The 18038-nt window shown below is 49.1% G+C and overlaps 2 protein-coding genes and 1 non-coding gene across 3 annotated transcripts; all 3 read left to right on the top strand.

Annotated features, from left to right (window-relative positions):
• Window positions 1–10517, top strand: LOC114911831 (embryonal Fyn-associated substrate-like). The gene is given in 9 exon segments (XM_029255960.1): window positions 1–242; window positions 1615–1719; window positions 3537–4536; window positions 4539–4933; window positions 5441–5563; window positions 6504–7481; window positions 7628–7705; window positions 7853–8110; window positions 8575–10517. Coding segments are annotated over 8 exon segments (3027 nt in total). The 5' UTR covers window positions 1–242; window positions 1615–1707; the 3' UTR covers window positions 8758–10517.
• Window positions 10518–11097: 580 nt separating this feature from the next.
• LOC114911920 (apoptotic chromatin condensation inducer in the nucleus-like) lies at window positions 11098–17989 on the top strand. Its single transcript, XM_029256433.1, has 5 exons — window positions 11098–11311; window positions 14883–14948; window positions 15402–15525; window positions 16623–16699; window positions 16829–17989. Exons 1-5 carry the CDS (start codon window positions 11174–11176, stop codon window positions 17987–17989), a joined length of 1566 nt encoding a protein of 521 aa, XP_029112266.1. The 5' UTR covers window positions 11098–11173.
• Window positions 14654–14767, top strand: LOC114911952 (small nucleolar RNA U6-53/MBII-28). The gene has a single exon (XR_003798015.1). It is a non-coding gene; the product is annotated as a small nucleolar RNA U6-53/MBII-28 (small nucleolar RNA).
• Window positions 17990–18038: the final 49 nt, after the last annotated feature.

Raw genomic sequence — 18038 nt, 5'->3', positions numbered from 1 at the left:
CCGAGTTTTACGGTAGCGCCATCTCTCGAGTACCATATGCGCGTTCACTCGACTGTAACCCTACACCGAGTCTCCGGCAGCAGAGAGGCGCAGGGCGAAGCCTGGCGGACAACAAAAAGCGGGCGAGAAAGAAAGAGCGAGAGCAGCAACCATGGCTGCTTTCCTTGGGACTCGCGGGGAAAACTGGCGTCGTGTCTTTCCCGCGTGGCTCAGCTGCTGACACGTCTTCTTTTTACACAACGGTAGGCAGATAATAATTAATTTAGTATATTTATTTTACTTTTTTCCCAGCGAAAAGGTCCATAAAAACCGGGATCGCTCTAGAGACCCCCCCCCCTCCTTTTGTGTGCTTGGACCTCGGAGGTCGTCCGATTTTATTGACGAATAACGCGACCGTGTTTGTGAATCTCGTGCCACGAGGATGGAGACGGTTCGGAGCGCGGCGGGTCCGCGGAAACCGCGAGCGAACTTCTCGCGTGCCGCGCGCTGCGCTCGCGCGCTCTGGCGCAAGTCTGCGGACGTGGCTAGGGTGGCTCGTGCGCGGCTCGGTGCCCAGGAGGTCCGATCGCAAGCGGCAAGGCGCGCGGCTGCACGTACCGAACAGGCGCCGAGAAGCCTCGGTCGGTGCCGCCGATGATGATGGTCACTCCGCGCGCGGCCGCTGCACGCACCGCAGAAGAAGGACACTTGACTTGGCTCGGTGGGACTCGAGGAGGTCCAGCAGCTCCATGGGCCATAGATGATAGAAATAAAACGACGCGTTTCTGGAATCATTCTGCGCACAACCGGCTCCTTCCTTCCACCACTGACGACTGTCCTTCACGGTCGCTGGCGGGCTGTAGCGTGCGAGAAAACCGGCGGCGTTGCCAGCTCGGCGCTAATTGAAGCGTGATTCCGAAAAGCGCGAATTGTTTACAGATGAGCGCGAGCGAGCGCGCGCGCGCCCCTGTGGGCTTACCGGGCTCGCGCGGCGCTCCCTCGATTTACCGGCCCGTTTCGCAGCGAGAACCTCAGCGATCAGCGGCACCACGAGAAGAAGAGTCTCCACACCGTGTGGGCTTTCCACTCGTGTCTTTCTGGGCTCATCGGCCGGGGCAAAATGTCACTGTTGTTGCTGCTCTGGGTGCTCAAGGGGAAGAGTTTGCGTTGTTACTCTTTTTATTAATTTGTTTTATTATGATTTCATGTGTCATATCATGTGTTAAAACTGCTGCATATCCTGGATGCAGTTTTACTCTTTTTCTCGAGGTGTGTCTCAGTAAATTCCCACGTCTCAGATTAACAGGTAAAACAAGTTTGAGGCTCTGGACTCAAGTTTGGACTGGTACTTGTTCTTAAGTCCCTCACTGTCACATGAAATGTCATCTTTCATGGCTGGTCTGCGTTTAACTGAGCCTATGAGCGGCTCACAGTTAAGTTTTTTGTTTTTTTTTTTTTTTTTTGGGTACTGTTTTCACTTAACACATGTCCCATTACTGTGACTGTCCTGCCAAAATAAATCCATAAAACACACACAGGGCTGTCAGCTGTGTGTCGAAGTTGGAACGTGTACTTTGTAGCTGCACCGAGCCCTTTGACTGTGTGAAGTGCGAGTAAAACATGTTTCCCGTACAGCAGGAGGACACCATGGTGTTTGGATAAACTACACATAAGAGCCAGTGCAACGCAAGCGACGGCAGACATACCGTGGTGCGGGGACGGCGAACGATGGCCTTGTCGGTGAGTGCGTCATGTGTTCTCCCTTCCCTGCTTTTCCTCATCTATGGAATCAGTGGTTTCCTTTTCATTTTATTAGTGCCAGACAGTGCAAAAGAAGGGCACAGAAGATTCTAGAACACTCACACACCACGGACTGTTTGCTCCCACTGGATATAGAGTCCGGAAACCCACGAGGCACAGAAACGGTTAATTTCCTCCCGCAATCAGACTATGAACAATAAAGGATCACTCAGAGATGTACTGCTTTATTATAAGCAGTATTTTGCCTGCATTTAACACTTGAAGCTCAGATCACATTTACATTATATTTATTCATTTAGCTGATACTTTCCTCCAAAGTGACTTATACTGTTAAGCTACTTAGTTATTTACCACTTATACAGATGGGTATTTTTACCGGAGTAATTTAGAGTAAGTACCTCACTCAAGGCTACTGTAGCTGGAGGTGGGAATCAAACCTGCAACCTTTGGGTCCAAAGGCAGCAGCTCTAACCACTACACTGCCACCTTCATAATGTATGAATTATGTTTACTGTGTAATGTGGCACTACGTCGATTTGCCAAATCCTAAACCCTCACAAAATGCATTTTGATGCTCCTGGATACATGTGTGTAACGAAGGGGCTATAAACATGAACGCGCTGCGGTGGGTAGCTCCATCTGGGTTGCACCCTTGGCAACTAACACTCGCAGTGAGCATTAGCCGCTTGCTTTGGGGTTTATTAGCATTCGGTTCCCTGAAAACAGCTCTGCCATCGTCATAACGTCGCCGATGAGCGCGATCCAAAGCCGTGTGGTTAATGAGAGGGCCGCTGGCGCACGAGCCAACAACTGTCCCCATCTCCTGTCTTTGGCCCTGGGGGTGGGGATTGGCCAGAGGGCTCAGCTTGTCCAAGTCAAGTCTCTTCCCTCGGGGGTCTAGGAGAGAAAGAAAGAAAGAAAGGGATGGGTGAGGACTGACAATAGGACCTTCAAAGGGGGACAGATGTGGCCCCTGTCTGTGTTTCTGTCTCTCTCTCTCCTAATCTCATCTGCCAGTTCAGCCCCTTTCTCCCTGTAGCGCAGTGTCACTCTCCTTTAACGTCCATGTAAATTAATAATGTTTACCACGTACACTCCGGCACTGGTGTGATGTCTGCGCTGTTTCTGTTTCGCATCTTCCTTCTGCCCCGTTCCCCCGAACTCCGTGCGTCGTAGATCCGCCATCGTGGCCTAGCCAAGATACTCGTGTCCCAGTTCATGTGTTCCTACACTGTGCTGCTCTGCTATCGTCACCGATCCCCCCCCCTCCCCCCGCCCCCTTCTAAGTGCAGTGTTTAAATACACTCCATTGGTACATATTCTACTGCCCCTCCTTCTCACCCTCTGGCCTCATTCTTTCTTTGACACTGAAGAGCCTCAAACAGGGAGGACAAGAAGACTCTTTCCTGCCAGTGTCACTGTGTGTGTGTGAGTGAGAGTGAGAGAGAGAGAGAAAGAGAATTAAGACCAGGTGTCCTTCTTTCCAACTCTTACTATTTTTTTTTTTTTTTTGTTTTGCTTAGGCAAAACAATCGTGCACTGGCAGCTTCTTCATTAACATTTTGAAAGTGAGAGTAAATCAGTAAGAATAGTAATAAGGATAATATCCATAATGATCCTCATTGAGATATTGCTAAAAATGTGAATTTTTGTCAAACAATTTGTAGTTTGTAGCCTGCAGCAGATGGTGAATAATCTCCATGTAGCCCAAGGGGGGAAAAAAGAGGATGCTTCTGTCCTGCAGAAGGCGATCACCATCCCCCTCCCCTCCCCATGTGTCTCTCCCTCACCCCCAGACGGCCCTGGCAAAGGCGCTTTTTGACAATGCGGCGGAGAGCCCGGAGGAGCTGGCGTTTCGCAAGGGGGACATCCTGATGGTGCTGGACCAAGAGGGAGGGGGTCCCGGCTGGTGGCTGTGTTCTCTGCACGGCAGGCAGGGCATAGCCCCAGCCAACAGGCTCCGCCTCCTCAATACCACTCAACCCTCCCCCGCTATGACGGCTGACTCCGCGGCGACCCAGCCCCGCACCGAAGACTCCGTGTACCTTTCCCCTGCTCCGCACCCTCGACCTGCCCAGGCGAAAGCTGCCAGGGGGCCCGGGGGCGGCGACGAAAGCGTGTACCTGTCACCATCTCCGCGGGGAGCCACGGTGGTGACAGCTCTGTGCCGCGGTGACGGGCGTCCCCGGTCACGCTCCAGCTCCGGGTCCCGTCCCCGGCCCGACTGGGACGCGTGCACAACGGGAAGAGCCCGTTCCCCCTCCTTGCGGGGACGGGGCTCAGAATCAGGAAGTGCCAAACATCAAACCCTCTACCAGACCCCCACGGCTCACAGGCTGCAAGGGGGTTCTGCACCGGAGGCGGTGTATCTCAGCCCCTGCGGAGTGCCCAGGGTTGCTGCGGACAGCCTTGGACCCCCAGAGTCAGGAGGGGCAGAGGCTGCCTACCTTGTCCCGCGCGAAGCGGCAGTAGCAGTGGGGAATTCTGAGGGCTGCTACTTGCTTCCACGAGCGGGTGCGCAACCCAGCGAAGAAGTGTATCAGACCCCCACGGGTGGGACAGCGGCAGACCCTGTCCAAGGTGGCCTTGCCAGGGGGGACAGTGGCCAGCTCCCGTTCTCCAATGGCACCAATCTCAACTCTCAGACCAAAGTACCACAGGAGATAGCTGCATTGTATCAGACCCCCACCGTTTCAGGGATGCTTCCTGTGGCTCCACAAAGTGGTCTCAAACTGCCTGGGGAAAATATGGTTCCCGTGTCCTGTTCGGCATCTCATAAACACATATCTTGTCCCACTGAGGGTCCCCAAGGGTCTTGGCCAAAATAGCTGGTAGTCAGGGTATCCCCTCCACCCCTCCCAGTGCCCGGGGCAGGCTGCCCCAAGGCCATCCAAGGAATTCTCCCATCTTAGGTAGGGCAGGCAGTGCCAGAGTCCAGGGCTCTCCCAGCTTCGCCCGGAAACCACCGCCTCCTGCTCCCCCAGTGAGAGGCGTTACCAAAAAGGAGAAACCTGCGGCACAACAGGGATCGCAGGTGGATGGCCAGCAGGGGTCATCCCCAAACAAAGCAGAGGGTCCCAAGGATGGAACTGCAAAGGACGAGGAGAATGTGAAAAAGAGAGATGTAAAAATTAAGAGGGATCAGGAGGAAGGGGAGTATGAGGAACCAGATGATGAGAACCTCCGCAACCAGGTAAGATACAGTAAGGAGGAGAAAGAAATATGAGCCAGGCGGATGGAGACGGTAAAATGCACTTATTTATATCCGGAAAAGGCTTAATGTCAGATGAGAAGGGAGAATTAGTTTAGAAGGCCCTAATGCCAGCGATCCAGCGAGGTGTCATCGTTACACAAGTTGGTCTCTTCTACCATTTTTTTTCTCTGCTTGGATTTAATGGGCCTGGAATTACAAGATTTGATGATGACTATGAGTAATGCAAGTGGAGATTTGTTACATCTGTCCCTCACATCCATCAGCAAAACTAAAAAGCAAAAAGCATTCATTTCGCTGCTTTTTGGTAACCAGGCTGTGGCTCTTGTCTGGAAAACGGATGCTGCTCTAGTATTTACCTCTGTCTCATTCGCTGGCGAATGCAACATTTCAAATGTCGAAGATGGAATTAGAACAACAGCAGCAAAGTGGTTTTGGTTCCCTTTGCTTTTCAGCATTTGTCAATTCTCAATGTTTTTTGTTTGCCAGGTGTATGACACTCCGCCTACCAACAGGTGGCAGCATACAGTTCAGCCCTTATTCCGCGACAACGACGACAGTATCTACAATACCCCACGCACCCATCCCCCACACAACGACCAAGGGTCAGAGGTCAGTCTAGCCAAATGCCATTTGTCGTTACCATAGCTCTGTGCTCCCAAGTCGCCTGCATGGCATGTTCATCTGTTTCTGTCCCTCCTCTTGTCTCTCGTTGACTCCCCCCCCACCCGCGCTGTTGGGCATCCGTCTGCAGTCGTGTTGAAAAAGACTCCCGGCATCGGCATTTGGCCTTGATTAATACTGATGCATTCCAGTAAAAACATCATACTCCGGTCCTGCTGCGATTCGCTGGAATGCAAAATGCATCATTACATTTTTTCGCTTAGCTTCATAGCAACTCGCAGTGGAAACTATATTGTATATACTAGTCCATACACCTTATTCACCAAGGTGACTCTCACTGCTAGATACACTACTTACAATGGATCACTCATCTATATATCAGTGAAACACACTCTCTCTGAGACACTTGCACGCTATGGGGAAACCGGAACAGCATATCTTTAGACTGTGGGAGGAAATGCATGCAGACAACATGCAAACTCCACACAGACTGAGCAGGGATCAAACCCACGTTCTCTCGCACTACCAAGGCACCATGAGACAGCAGCACTACTCGCTGTGCCACCATGCCAGCACATCATATTTACTCATTTACCTGATGCTTTTCTCTGAAACAACTTATAACGTTAAGCTATTGACAACAATTTACCCGTTTGTGCAGCTGGGAAATTTTTACTCTACCAGTTTAGGGCAAGTACCTTGCTCAAGGGTACTAATAGCAGAAGGTGGGAGAAGAGCCTGGGTGCTTCAGGTCTGAAGGCAGCAGCTCTAACCACTGTGAGACCCACTTGAAATGGCAAAACCCACTTTAATGTGGAAGAATAGTCTAATACTTTAAAAGGTCATCAAAACTAATGATTTCTGTACATCACACCAGTCAAAATGTAAACCTTGAAATGATCTGCACTTTCCTCCCATCTTCTTCCAGGTATACGACGTTCCCACCCTCACTTTGACATCAGTTGCCCAGCAGCAGACTTACAATGTCCCAGCAGGCATTGCAAGGACCGCAGAGGCCGAGGATGATGTCTACAGTGTCCCTACCCTCCCGGGCCTGTCAGCGGTGCCAGATGATGTCCCTGACGGCGCTGGATTTGAAGCGAATCAGCGTGAGGTTTACCGTGTGCCAGCGACTGGAAAGCGAGGACCGGCGGATCAAACAGATGGCGCTCTGCGTCCAGAGGATGGCGGTGAGGGGTCGGACCGCGAATGTGGTATCTATGACATGCCTGCACTGAGTGTGGATGCTTCCCTGTCCTCCACCCGTCGATCTTCTGTGTCCAGCACTGGTTCTGGAGACCTTCATTGGAAAACCTCGCTCAGCAACCTCATCCAGGCGACCCTGAATTCTGCTTCTGCTTCAGCTTCCTCATCCCCACGGGATTTGGCTGCCTCCTTGACAGAAATCCTCTCTGTTTGGAAGGGTTATCAAGCAACAGAAGCACCTCCGCCCATTTTGCAAGCATGGTCCCGAATGTCAGACCTGCTTCCTGCACTTTCTGCCTGCGGCTCAGCCCCTCCATCTGAGTCGCTGCTCTCACTGGTCCAGCGGGTACTCGAGGATGCAGCCTCACTCCTACAAAGCCACGGTCTCCCTCCGTCAGGCAGGCCCCGCCTACTTTCCCAGGAATCCCTGTCCCGGAGACCATTGCCAGCACTTCCAGTGGCTGAAGTAAAACCCCTAAACGTGGGAATGGGTAGCCGCAAAGGCAGCTGGATTCAAGAGAGACCTTTGCCCCCTCCGCCCCCTCCCTCTTTTCCCTTGCCCCCTGTGCCCCCCCCTCAACCCAACAACGATGGACAAGATGAAGGGGAGGAGCTGGGAAATGAGTATGCAGGGATTGGTCTACCTGTGGCCCCACCAACCATTCCCATGGGAGACAGTGGAGGATATGTGAAACTGCAGGTCAGCGTCATGCGTGTTTCTGTTGGTCTCCATGTCTGTTTCCCTGTGTCTTTTCCTCGAAACGACTGATGTGAATCAGTGTAACATCTCCTTTGGCCATGTCCATGATGGTAATCCATTTCTGATTTCCTGGTGTTACCAACCAGGGCAAGCCTGATCCTCCAGCGTTCATACAGACAGAGAACAGCCATGCCACACCTGACCCCCCTGTGGCAGAACAGAGGGTAAGCTGACCCCCTCCCACATCCTCAGCTGGCTGCAGTGTGTGAACCACCTTCTCCCTGCTCCACATGCAGCCAGCCACTAATATTTATTCAGTGTAGTCATACCTTTAGCGGTCAAAGACATGTTGTTTTTTTTCTGTCCTCCAGTCAAGCCCCTCCCCCCCTCTCCCGGTCTCACTCTCTCTGGAAGATTCGGAGTTGCTGTCCTTCTACTCTTCCCAAAGCCTCTCCCACCTGTCCTGCCTGGCTGACTCCATAGACGCCCTCTTCACCAGTGTGCAGGGGAACCAGCCGCCCCGCATATTTGTGTCCCGAGGGAAGAGTTTGATTGTGACAGCCCATAAGTTGGTCTTTATCGGGGACACACTTTCACGCCTGCTTACCTCTCCGGACCTTAGGGCAAAGGTAAACTTATACATTTCTGCTAAAGTAGATTAGAATAAGGAACATTGAGGGTTTATAAATTACATTTGACAATGACAAGTATGTGTGAGGGTATTCTGTATACACATATGTATTATATATGCATATACACAAAAGGGGTGGTGTGTGTGTGTGTGTGTGTGTGTGTGTGTGTGTTGCCCTTAGGTGCAAAGGCAGTGGCTCTAACCACTACGCTACCAGTATTTAGGATCATAAATAGGTGCAGCTGGTAGTTTAGTGGTTAGAACTACTACTTTTGCATCCAAAAATTGCAGATTCCCACCTCGTGCTGCAGTACCCTTGAGCAACATACTAAGTTATTCCAGGGAAATTTACTCAGTTGTATTAATGTTAATTATTGCTTTGGAGAAAAACATCAGCTACATACATTTCAAAAAAGTTATGAGAACATTCCACATGTACATTTTGTAAATCTTTCTCTGCAGGTCACTACGTCAGGAGGGCGACTCTGTCAGGCCTTGAAGGCCGTTGTCGTAGCAACCAAGGGGGCAGCTCAGAATTACCCATCTGTGTCTGCCACACAAGAGATGGTGGATCGGGTAGCAGAGCTATCCCAGCATGCAGCTGGCTTCTCAGGGCTGTTGCAAAGGCTGGCAGAAATATCCTGATGTTTTATCCTTTCCGTTTCCTTTTGAAATGCTTGGTTTGTGTTAATGTATTTTTAATCGACTGCTGTTGGCAACTGAAAGGAATGGGGCCGTACCTCTAGCCTTTGTCATCACGTGGCAGACGAGCGCAAGAAACACACCGCTACGTGTGTACTCTGTCCCTGAGCTAACACGCTTCTGTGGCTAGACTGTTCCCCATTGTGTCGAATTGAGGCGTGTGCAACGTCCCAGTGACAAGAACTAATGTTGCTTAATTTATTGAAGGCTGTTCCTCAATGTTAATACTTTTGTCTGTATTGTTTTACTGCAGTCTGTAGTGTGTGCGAGTCCAGTCCTTTCTCTTTCCACACCTTTCTGTTCACCTTGCCTACGTGTGTGTGTGGGTGTGGGTAGTCGCACATGTCCCTTTCCTCACCTCAGTTGATTTCACCTGCCTTATTTAAAGTGGTGCTGAAGAGAGGGTGCTCTCTAAACTGGGAGGGGCATGAGAATGACACTAGGTACTGCTATTAGATTTGTGTTGCCTTCAGTATGAAATTCCTGCACAGCTGGCCATTCCTCTAATGTTTCTCTGTGTGGCTGTTTCGGGGGGGGGGGGTTGTAAAGGAATGCGAACCACAACGAGAGAGATTATTCTTCCATGCTGACAAAGTGTGTGTGCGCACATGCATGTGACATATGGAATGGTACAGTGAGACTGAAAGACACAGGAGTCATGGATGCCTTTCCCATGCTAGTGGCACCCTGATAAAACCTGTCTGTTGGCACTTATGTAGTCCTTCCTTACCTCTTCATTCTGCCACACACAGGGAAACACTACCACTCCCCTTTCCTTTTCAGTTTCTTATGCAATTCCCCCTTCAGTGTCTGCTTCCCATGTAGACAGACAATAACATTTCATCTCTCTCTCTCTCTCACACACACACACACAAAAACATGCAGTAACATGCCTGGACACGGACTGACTTCCCCACCACGGAAACTAGCTGCCGCTAAACATGCGGGCTAGTTAACGGCTTTCACATCCTCTTGTGGATGAAGCACAGTCAGCTCGCATGCACCAGCGCTGACCTCCCCCGTACTCTCTTATCTCCTCTCAGTCCCAGGGTCAGGCCTGCTTCCTGTGCCGTCGCCCTCTCGAGTTCCAATCCTCCTCCTTTAACTTGCCTTCTCCTCACACGCCCGAGACTAGGGGCTGAAGCCTGCTGTGTCCTATGGATGTTTGCGCATTTCATAGGTGCCAAAACCAGAGGCTGGCCTGTGGAGGATGTGCCCTCTGCTTTGCTCTGCAGCGCCACCTAGCAAAGACAAGCAAAGGACAAGGCTGAGGCCTGCCGCTGGGGCCGTGCTGCCGACCTCTCAGTTCGTCGCCTTCGCGTTCCTGCTCTTTTCCGCCGACCGGACAGCCTTAAAAACACCCTTCCTTCTTCCTTCCCGTAACAACGTTCTTCTGACTCTGCACGTCTCAACTTTTTCAAATATGCACATATAACCAGGGATAGTAATGCAATGAATTTAATAGCACAGCAATTAAAGTGATTTAAAGAAAAAAGTTACAGTGCGAGTGCTGTAGCTTGTTTTCTACCAGAATGTATTTTTGAACAGTTCTTATTTTCCATTCTGATTGATTTTGACATCGTATTTAAAGTGGTTTGGGGTGAATAAGTGTGTGTGGAGCACAGGGTTTGTACACAGGTGCGTGCTAAAAGTGCCCGTGGCTTGGTTTTTGTACAACAATACATTCTCTTGTTTTTAACTAAGGCCTTGGAGTCAGTGTCATTTACTCGGAGACACACACCTACCTGTGTACCAGTAAAATGCAGCTATTTCCAAGTTTGCACGCTGCAATATATTCTAAAGTGTAATGAAGACATTTTAAAATAGTGCAACTGTTCACTGAGGCCATTTCTTTCAGGTACCCACTTCAAAGTACAGTTCAGCCATGTCAAGAAAACAGGTAAATGTGGTATTCTGACATTACTGCATCGTGGTCCGTCAACTCAGTGACAATTTCACGTGCTACAACTAGAAACAACTGAGATATTCAAACTCTTTTTTCGAACCGAATACTCTTTGTGTCTCACACCACAATTTGCATTTCAGTTATGAAATGAGAGCAGCTGCTTAGCTTTCGCGACGCAATCATTTCCGCACACAGCTGTACGACTATTTTACTCGCTGTGTACCGTTTTCCGGTTATTAATTTCGGATATTTGTAATTTCTGGACCGACTACTGCGCAAACGCGGGCTTTTTTTCGCGTCGCTTCAAACGGCTCTGACGAGTTTCGCGAGGGGGGGGGGAGAGGGACACGGGCGCGTGCGCCCACCCCTTCCGGAGACGACTTACCTGTGACGTGGGCCGGGGAAGGCGCTGCGGCGCCCGGGCTCGCGCTGGAGAGCGAGGGGGAACGCAAAATGGCGGAGCTCGAAGACGTAACGCTGGATGGGAAGCCGCTTCATTCGCTCCGGGTGGCGGATTTGAAAGCCGCCTTGGAGCAGCGGGGTCTTCCCAAAAGCGGGCAGAAAAATGCACTTATTAAGCGACTAAAGGGGGTGAGTTTGACGGACTTTTTGGCGCGCGAACCATGCAGTCGGCGAGTCGGAGCGGAGAGTGAGAGTCGGAGGCCGAGCTTCGCTGCTTCGGAAACGGAGGCGGTTCGTGTAGTTGGCGCTCGAGTGCCGCGGCAAAGTACCGTGCGCCGGAGTTGGTGGCGCCGCCGCGGCGGCTGCCCTGCAGCATGTCGTGCGCCACACTCCTCCGGTGCCCCAAAGTTGACGTGTACGGAGGCCCGGGCCGAGTGTGTTTATCCGAGTCGCTGCCTTAGTTTTGAGTAGTACTAGTCGTCGGGCCCGCGCTTTGTGTGTGTGTTACTGCGCGGAGAGGAAGGAGGGGGAAGCAGCAGGCGGCGGGTCGGGGGCGCGCTCGACTTCGCCACCTCGGATGGCGCCGCTGCCGCTTCGGAATACAGTCGTGTCGGGGACGCGACGCCCAAAAGTGGAGGGAAAGAGCGCGCCGCGAGTTCGACTGGTACGCGCGAGGCGCGTCCCCATAAGCCGTCTCGTTTGAAGTAAATACTGTGCTGTACCACGTGACCGGCCGAAGCCACTCTTGTGCGCGGGGCCTACTCGTATGGGCCGCGCTTCTCTCTCAAAGTGCCATTTTATCGCTACTTTGTAATTGTCCCTGTCGCGTTTATTACTCGGATTAAAACGCCTCAAAAACAGGGCTTACGGTCTTTGCTCGTTGCCTCGCGCTTCCTACTTGGTTATATTTCGATGGCGTGGACGTTTCCCGGGAGACGTCGAGTCGAAATCAAAACCACATGGTTTTATGCTCCCCCCCCCCAAAAGTGTCATAAAAAGTGTAAGGCAAGAACGATCGGCCGCGCAGGGAGGGAGTACTTAGTTGGGAAATAGCGCTGATTTGCGTGATCGCGGACGGCACGGTCACGGTGTCCGTTTGTTTACTGGTCGCCTTTCGAGATTTCGACTGGACTGAGTCAGAGACTAAGAGAGGGTGATGTAGAAAAATTACTTATGTTGCTTGAGACTTCACCACACACGACAGACTGAACTCTGATTGGCGCAGCACCGTTTGGGGTTCCGCAGGTGTCAGATCACGGGCTTTGCCCATTTGCATTTCTGCTCCAGCTGTTATGTCTTATGATGCTAATTTAATGCTATGTGCATATCTTACATTTATTCATTTCAACTGATGCTTTTTGCCAGAGCAATTTAAAGTGTGAAGCTACCTGCAGTTGTTGACTCCTTTAAAACCTGGGTCATTTTTACTGGAGCGGTTTAAGGTGCTACACCTGCAGGTGGGATTTGGGTCCAAAGGCAGCAACTGTAACCACTATATTACAGGGTAGCGCCCTGCTTAGCTGTTCCCTTGTAACTGGACAGTATTTACTTTGTCCCACTCCTGTTGTACTGTTGATGAAGGTAGTTACCCTGAATTGTTAGACTAAGAATAGCATGCATTATTTATGGGTAAGTCGTAAAGTTGCTTGTGGCTCTTTGTCCAAAGCTTACAGAGTTCCATTTTCCCTTGGTCTCCTATGTACGTGATAACATGTATTATTTTATTTAAAAAAAAAAAAAAAAAAACCTACATACAATTACTCATGTAATGCATGCTGGTTTGCATGTTGGTATGACTACTTAAAGAATCATATTTGCATTTATGTCTCCTGTTGGTGAGGTACAATTTTTTTTATTCTTCTATCTAGTGAGATGTGCGTCACTTTGGAGAAAAGTGTCTGCTGTGAGAATAAATGTAAATGCAAAAACTTGATAAAAATAATAAACTTGTGTCACTTGAAGCGAGGAGGCTGCATTAAAAGATGTCACAGGATCTGGAAAGAAGCAGGTGTACTCCTGTAAATTTCATGTTCATTATATTATGACCCTGCTTTCTGATGCTAATGTCATCCAAAGTAGTGCATCTTACAGCAAAATTACATGATGTGGCCATTTCTCCCCATGTGACATAATGGAAAATGTTAATGTGGTTCAGTGATTCAATGACTGAATTATACGGGCGTATTCAGCTTTTCATCGTTTGCTGTCTCTCTTAAATTCTACTTTGTCACCTTTTTAAAAATTTAAATTATGAATAGTCCTGGGTCACATCAACACAAAGACTGAAGCAGTACAGAGAGAAGTTGCTGATTTGTCCATATACATAAAACAAGCGGAGGAACTAGAAAGGTTACAATATGTCACAGGTGTGATCGCACAACATTATTATCAAAAAAAAGGTTTTTGGACATTGCAGGATTCCTTTGCTTTATCTTGCAAATCAAATCTTATTTTTTCTATCAAAAGAAAGTAAAACATTTTGCTTGTCCATGTACACTTTCCATCAAAATTCAAGTGACGGAAACTGAAAAATTTACGGAAGTTGAAACTGACCCTACCCCCCATCCATTAATCACACCTCATGGAATATGTATGTTTCCAGTGTCGGTACACATGTTAAAAATGTTATTTCTATCAGTTTTTTCCCGTGAAACACACAAATAATATCTAATAATTACAGTATTAAAGGTGTACTGCACTGTATATTCTGGGTTACAGTATTTTTATATTTATAATTTAATTTACAATGACAAGATGTTCAGTATGTATGTACTATGTTTGTCACCATTTAAACCAGCTCTATATTGGATTAGTATCCTTCAGGCAATTCATTATAGTCATGATCATACTTATTAATCTCTGTGGGAAAGTTCACTCAGGCTACTGCTGTGATGGTGCCAAACACGTGTCTTTGGAAGGAAATCCAGGTGAACACGTGGAGAACATGCAAACTCCACACAGACTGAGCGGAAATCAAAGTCATGTTCTCTCGAATTGAGAAGGTGCTATGGGACAAGGGCTCTAGCCCTTCTGCCGCTGTCTCTCCCCAAAGGCTGTATCCACAAATATGCTACTGGAAGGGAGCTGCAGTGTTGTTGTAAACAGTAATGCATATTTTCCATCAATTGGAATTTCTGCAATAATATAATTTCTACCAAAGTCCGAATTTATGCAACTCGCATATTGCGTAACCTGGAAACCGTCTCTATTTACAAAGGCAACGTCTGTTTGGTCACCTTTTAAAGATACTTTGCATAAATGGAAAGTTAGATTATGAAAAACAACCTTTACAGTCATAAAAGGCATTAAAAAGATAATTATTTGGTTTTTTTATACTTTAGATTTCGACTTGAAATGCATCTCTGTGGCTTAAGTAGCTTTTGAGACATGGTTGTAATTAAGGAGGAATATATGTACGAAATGAGATAGTGGAGAGCACGTTGCAGTGTTAGAGACTTGTGTTGTTACAATTTATAGATACTTTTGTATTAGTGGTAGTTGAGATATTCATGTCATTCATGGAAATGTGATCTCCGATGATGAGCCTGCCATGCTAATACCGATGCACCAGACTGACTGCGCTGTTAGTCTGGGTGTGGGTGAGTTTAACTTACCTTCTCACACATGGAGTGTGCACTGAGGAGAACTGAGACAAAGGCTGCATCTTCATGACCCTCTACCCCACTTTTGTTTCAAACTGTGTCCCCCCATTCGCTGTGCAGATCTGTCATGTTGAAGCTCCCTTGTTTCTGACTTTCAGGCTCTGATGCTGGAGAACCTGCAGAGAACCTCCACTCCACACATTGGGCTCCAGCCCAATTCTCAGGTAAGTCATCCATAATGCATTGCATCTCATCTCATGGGTCACACTGCAGAGTTTTCCCTTCAAGTCTAATTTCAGCCCATTTGTGCAGTGGGGCTTTATGCTTTCAGGATAGGCTCTAGGCCACTGCAACCTTCCAACAGATCAGAGGCTGTTCATAATGGATGGATTGTTGACATTATCAGCAAAATTGAGGGATCGTACCGTGTTCAAGGACCTTATTGAAGCAGTAGGGTGTGAGGCTTTAATGAATGCAAATCACATCTTTTATATTACAGTATGTATTGTAGCATGTATTTCAACCTGAATTCAGTAACATTGGTTATATGTTGAGCAGTATGTATACAGCAGTTGTCTGGGGGTTTGAACCTGCAGCCTTGTGGTCAGTTGGGTTGGGTCCCTCAGTCACTGTGCAATAAATTGTACATCATTTTGTGTGATTCTAACCTGTTGCAGATGGGGGAGGAAATGAGCCAGAACAGCTTTATAAAGCAGTACCTGGCCAAGCAGCAGGAGCTCCTCAGGCAGCGGCTGGAGCGGGAGGCTCGGGAGGCTGCTGAAGCGGACGGTGAAAAGCAAAGTATGTGTCCCCTCCTCTCCTGCTGGCCTTAAAGCCATATTAATTGACAGTACATTTACATGTATTCATTTACCCGATGCTTTTTTCCAAAGCGATGTATGTCTCAGAGAACAATACAAAGAGTGCATTACATGAACAGAAGGAGAGATTTGGATGCGTACATGTGATTCTAGAGTACAGTTAATTTGTCACAGTCCCCATATGGACCAGAATACATCACATGAGTAGCTGCATTAAGGTTTACTGTTAGTATTCACTAGTTTATAGTGTCCCTACAGAAAGTGTGTCCCTCCAGCTCTTTACAGTCTTTGACTTTGCATGAAGTTTTGGTGTCTTTTCCATAGCAGGGGGCAGCCCAGTACTTTGTGGGTAGTAGGATCTGAGAGTTGTTGAATTCAGTATAAGAGAAACTCCATAGCGAGGTTCCACTCCTGTGTATTAGTGAAGTAGCCCTGGTTATATACTTTCTTCTAGGTAGATTAGTAATGGGACTTAAGTGGGAAGAAATTAATTGATTCATCTACAAATGCATGACATTCTTATGGCACACTTAATTCATACAGCTGACTTCTTAGTGCCTTTAGACCCTAAGTCCCCTGCTTGTTACTAGCTTCCCAACAGAAGTTATGGTCATACCAGACATACAATGCAAGCTGTGTCTCAAATTGTATGTGTTGTTCTGCTTGAAGTGCTAAGTACATCTTAATCACAGATGGGTTTTCATGTTCCATTTAATGGCCGTGCATGTATCTAAGAAATGTGGCTCATAGAGTTGTCATATGGCAGCTTATCTTGCATTAGTGTTGGTAATCATGCCATTATAAATTAGCTACATATTTCTGTACTTGTGACAAGTGGGAACTAGGCTTCAATAGTGAATTTATTCACAGACATTTTTTTCGGACAATCCTTGCGATGAGTGCGGTGTAGGTTGGCAAAATATACCTGCTTTTACTGTCACGGTGCACACTGACGCTGAGAATGTTTGTCTCTCGAGTCATCATAGATAAGCTGTCACATTATTGGTGTGTTCCAGTGGTGTTTGACGAAAGATGATTGATTGTTCACTGTGACTAACAAATGACCAACTGTTCTAGATACGGACAGTGCCGTAGCACCCGAAGAGGAAGACCACACAGAGGGTAACAACATCGCTTCCTGTCCAGTAGAGGAGGTCAGTCATTAACATCACACTACAAATGTACATAAATGAAATTTTCTGTCGATATATGTAGGAAATGCTGCTGCTGATTTGAATGATGCTGTTTGACTGTAGTATTCATCTGCCCTTGCTCTTATCTAGCAGCCCTCATTGTCCTCACGTACCATGTTTGGTCAGCCAGAAGATGACGACGGGGATGAAACGATGACCCAGGACGTCGATCGAGCCAAAGAAGACATGGAAACTGCCATACCTTCTGCTCCCCTGTCACACCGCAGGGCACTGATACAACACGCCTCAGAGAGACAAACAGAAGCGCCCTCTGCCTTCAGTTCACTTGCCCCTGAACCTGGACCCCAGGAGGCCCCTGAGGTCCCCAGAGGCAGAGCTCACCGCTCCTCCTCCAGCCGCTTGAGTCATGAGGAGCCTTCGACACTGGAGGCAGCCACAGGAGCTGCTCCACCCCGTGCTGTAGCCTCTCTGTCTGTCCGTGTCGTTGGGGACCATGCAAAGGAGGGCTCTGCCCAATCGGGGTCTGCTTCACCCCATTCCACTCCGCAGCTTGGCCGGTCTGCCCGGGGATCTGGATTCGGGCAGGACGAAAGCGAGGAAGAAGATGACAGCGATGAGGATGAAGACTGGGGTGTTGGGGCTGCCAGGAGGGGTGCCGGTCGAGGCCAGCCCCACAGCAACCTGCAGTCGTTGCGAGAGAGATCCAGGCGTAAACAACTGCCCCCACAGCATATACCCCCACCGCAACTACCCCATCAGGCCCCGCTACAGCTGCGGCAACCCACTCCCCCACCATCTCCTCCACCTGAGTTGTCCTTCCCGTTGCCTGACACACCAAAACAGAGCCCTCCTGGCCTGGATGAGCCTGAGGGGGCAGCAGCTGCTGCAGCAGCAGGAAGTGCAGAGAGGGTGGGATCGCCCCCCTCTCTTCAGCGCCAGGAGAGTAGCTCGAGTTCCGGCAGCTCTGGTTCCAGCAGTCCAGAACCTTCTCATCAGCGTGGGCCTGGCCCGCTCACCCTCCTGGCCCTTAAGATGGAGTCTGAGGGGGCATTTGCCAGGGGACGAGAACGCAGCCGCTCCGAGGATGACGAGCAGAAAACCGGTGCCCCTGATGCCGGAGAATCTGCCTCCCCGGCTTTGGAATCCCCAGGTGAAGGGCGCCAAGAGAGAACAGCACCCCCGGTCATACATGCTGGAAGTGTAGATTCTCAGTCGCCGTCCCCTGCTGACATTCCCACTGTACACGGGAGGAAGAGCGAGGCAACGATGATGTTCGCTGCAAAGATCTGACGACTTCCACCATTCTTTGCACCAGCTTCAGCAGAGAAGATTCCGCCTC

This window comes from Scleropages formosus, chromosome 11 (genome assembly GCF_900964775.1).
Source record: "Scleropages formosus chromosome 11, fSclFor1.1, whole genome shotgun sequence".
NCBI lineage: Eukaryota > Metazoa > Chordata > Actinopteri > Osteoglossiformes > Osteoglossidae > Scleropages > Scleropages formosus.
This window is presented reverse-complemented; position numbering and strand designations above follow the sequence as displayed.

What these genes read in the sequence shown, in the direction of transcription:
- LOC114911920 (XM_029256433.1), top strand. Translation starts at nt 11,174, where the DNA reads ATGGCGGAGCTCGAAGACGTAACGCTGGATGGGAAGCCGCTTCATTCG. An exon ending in AGCGGACGGTGAAAAGCAAA is followed by an intron (nt 15,526 to 16,622) that starts GTATGTGTCCCC and finishes CAACTGTTCTAG; the next exon opens with ATACGGACAGTGCCGTAGCA. An exon ending in CTTCCTGTCCAGTAGAGGAG is followed by an intron (nt 16,700 to 16,828) that starts GTCAGTCATTAA and finishes GCTCTTATCTAG; the next exon opens with CAGCCCTCATTGTCCTCACG.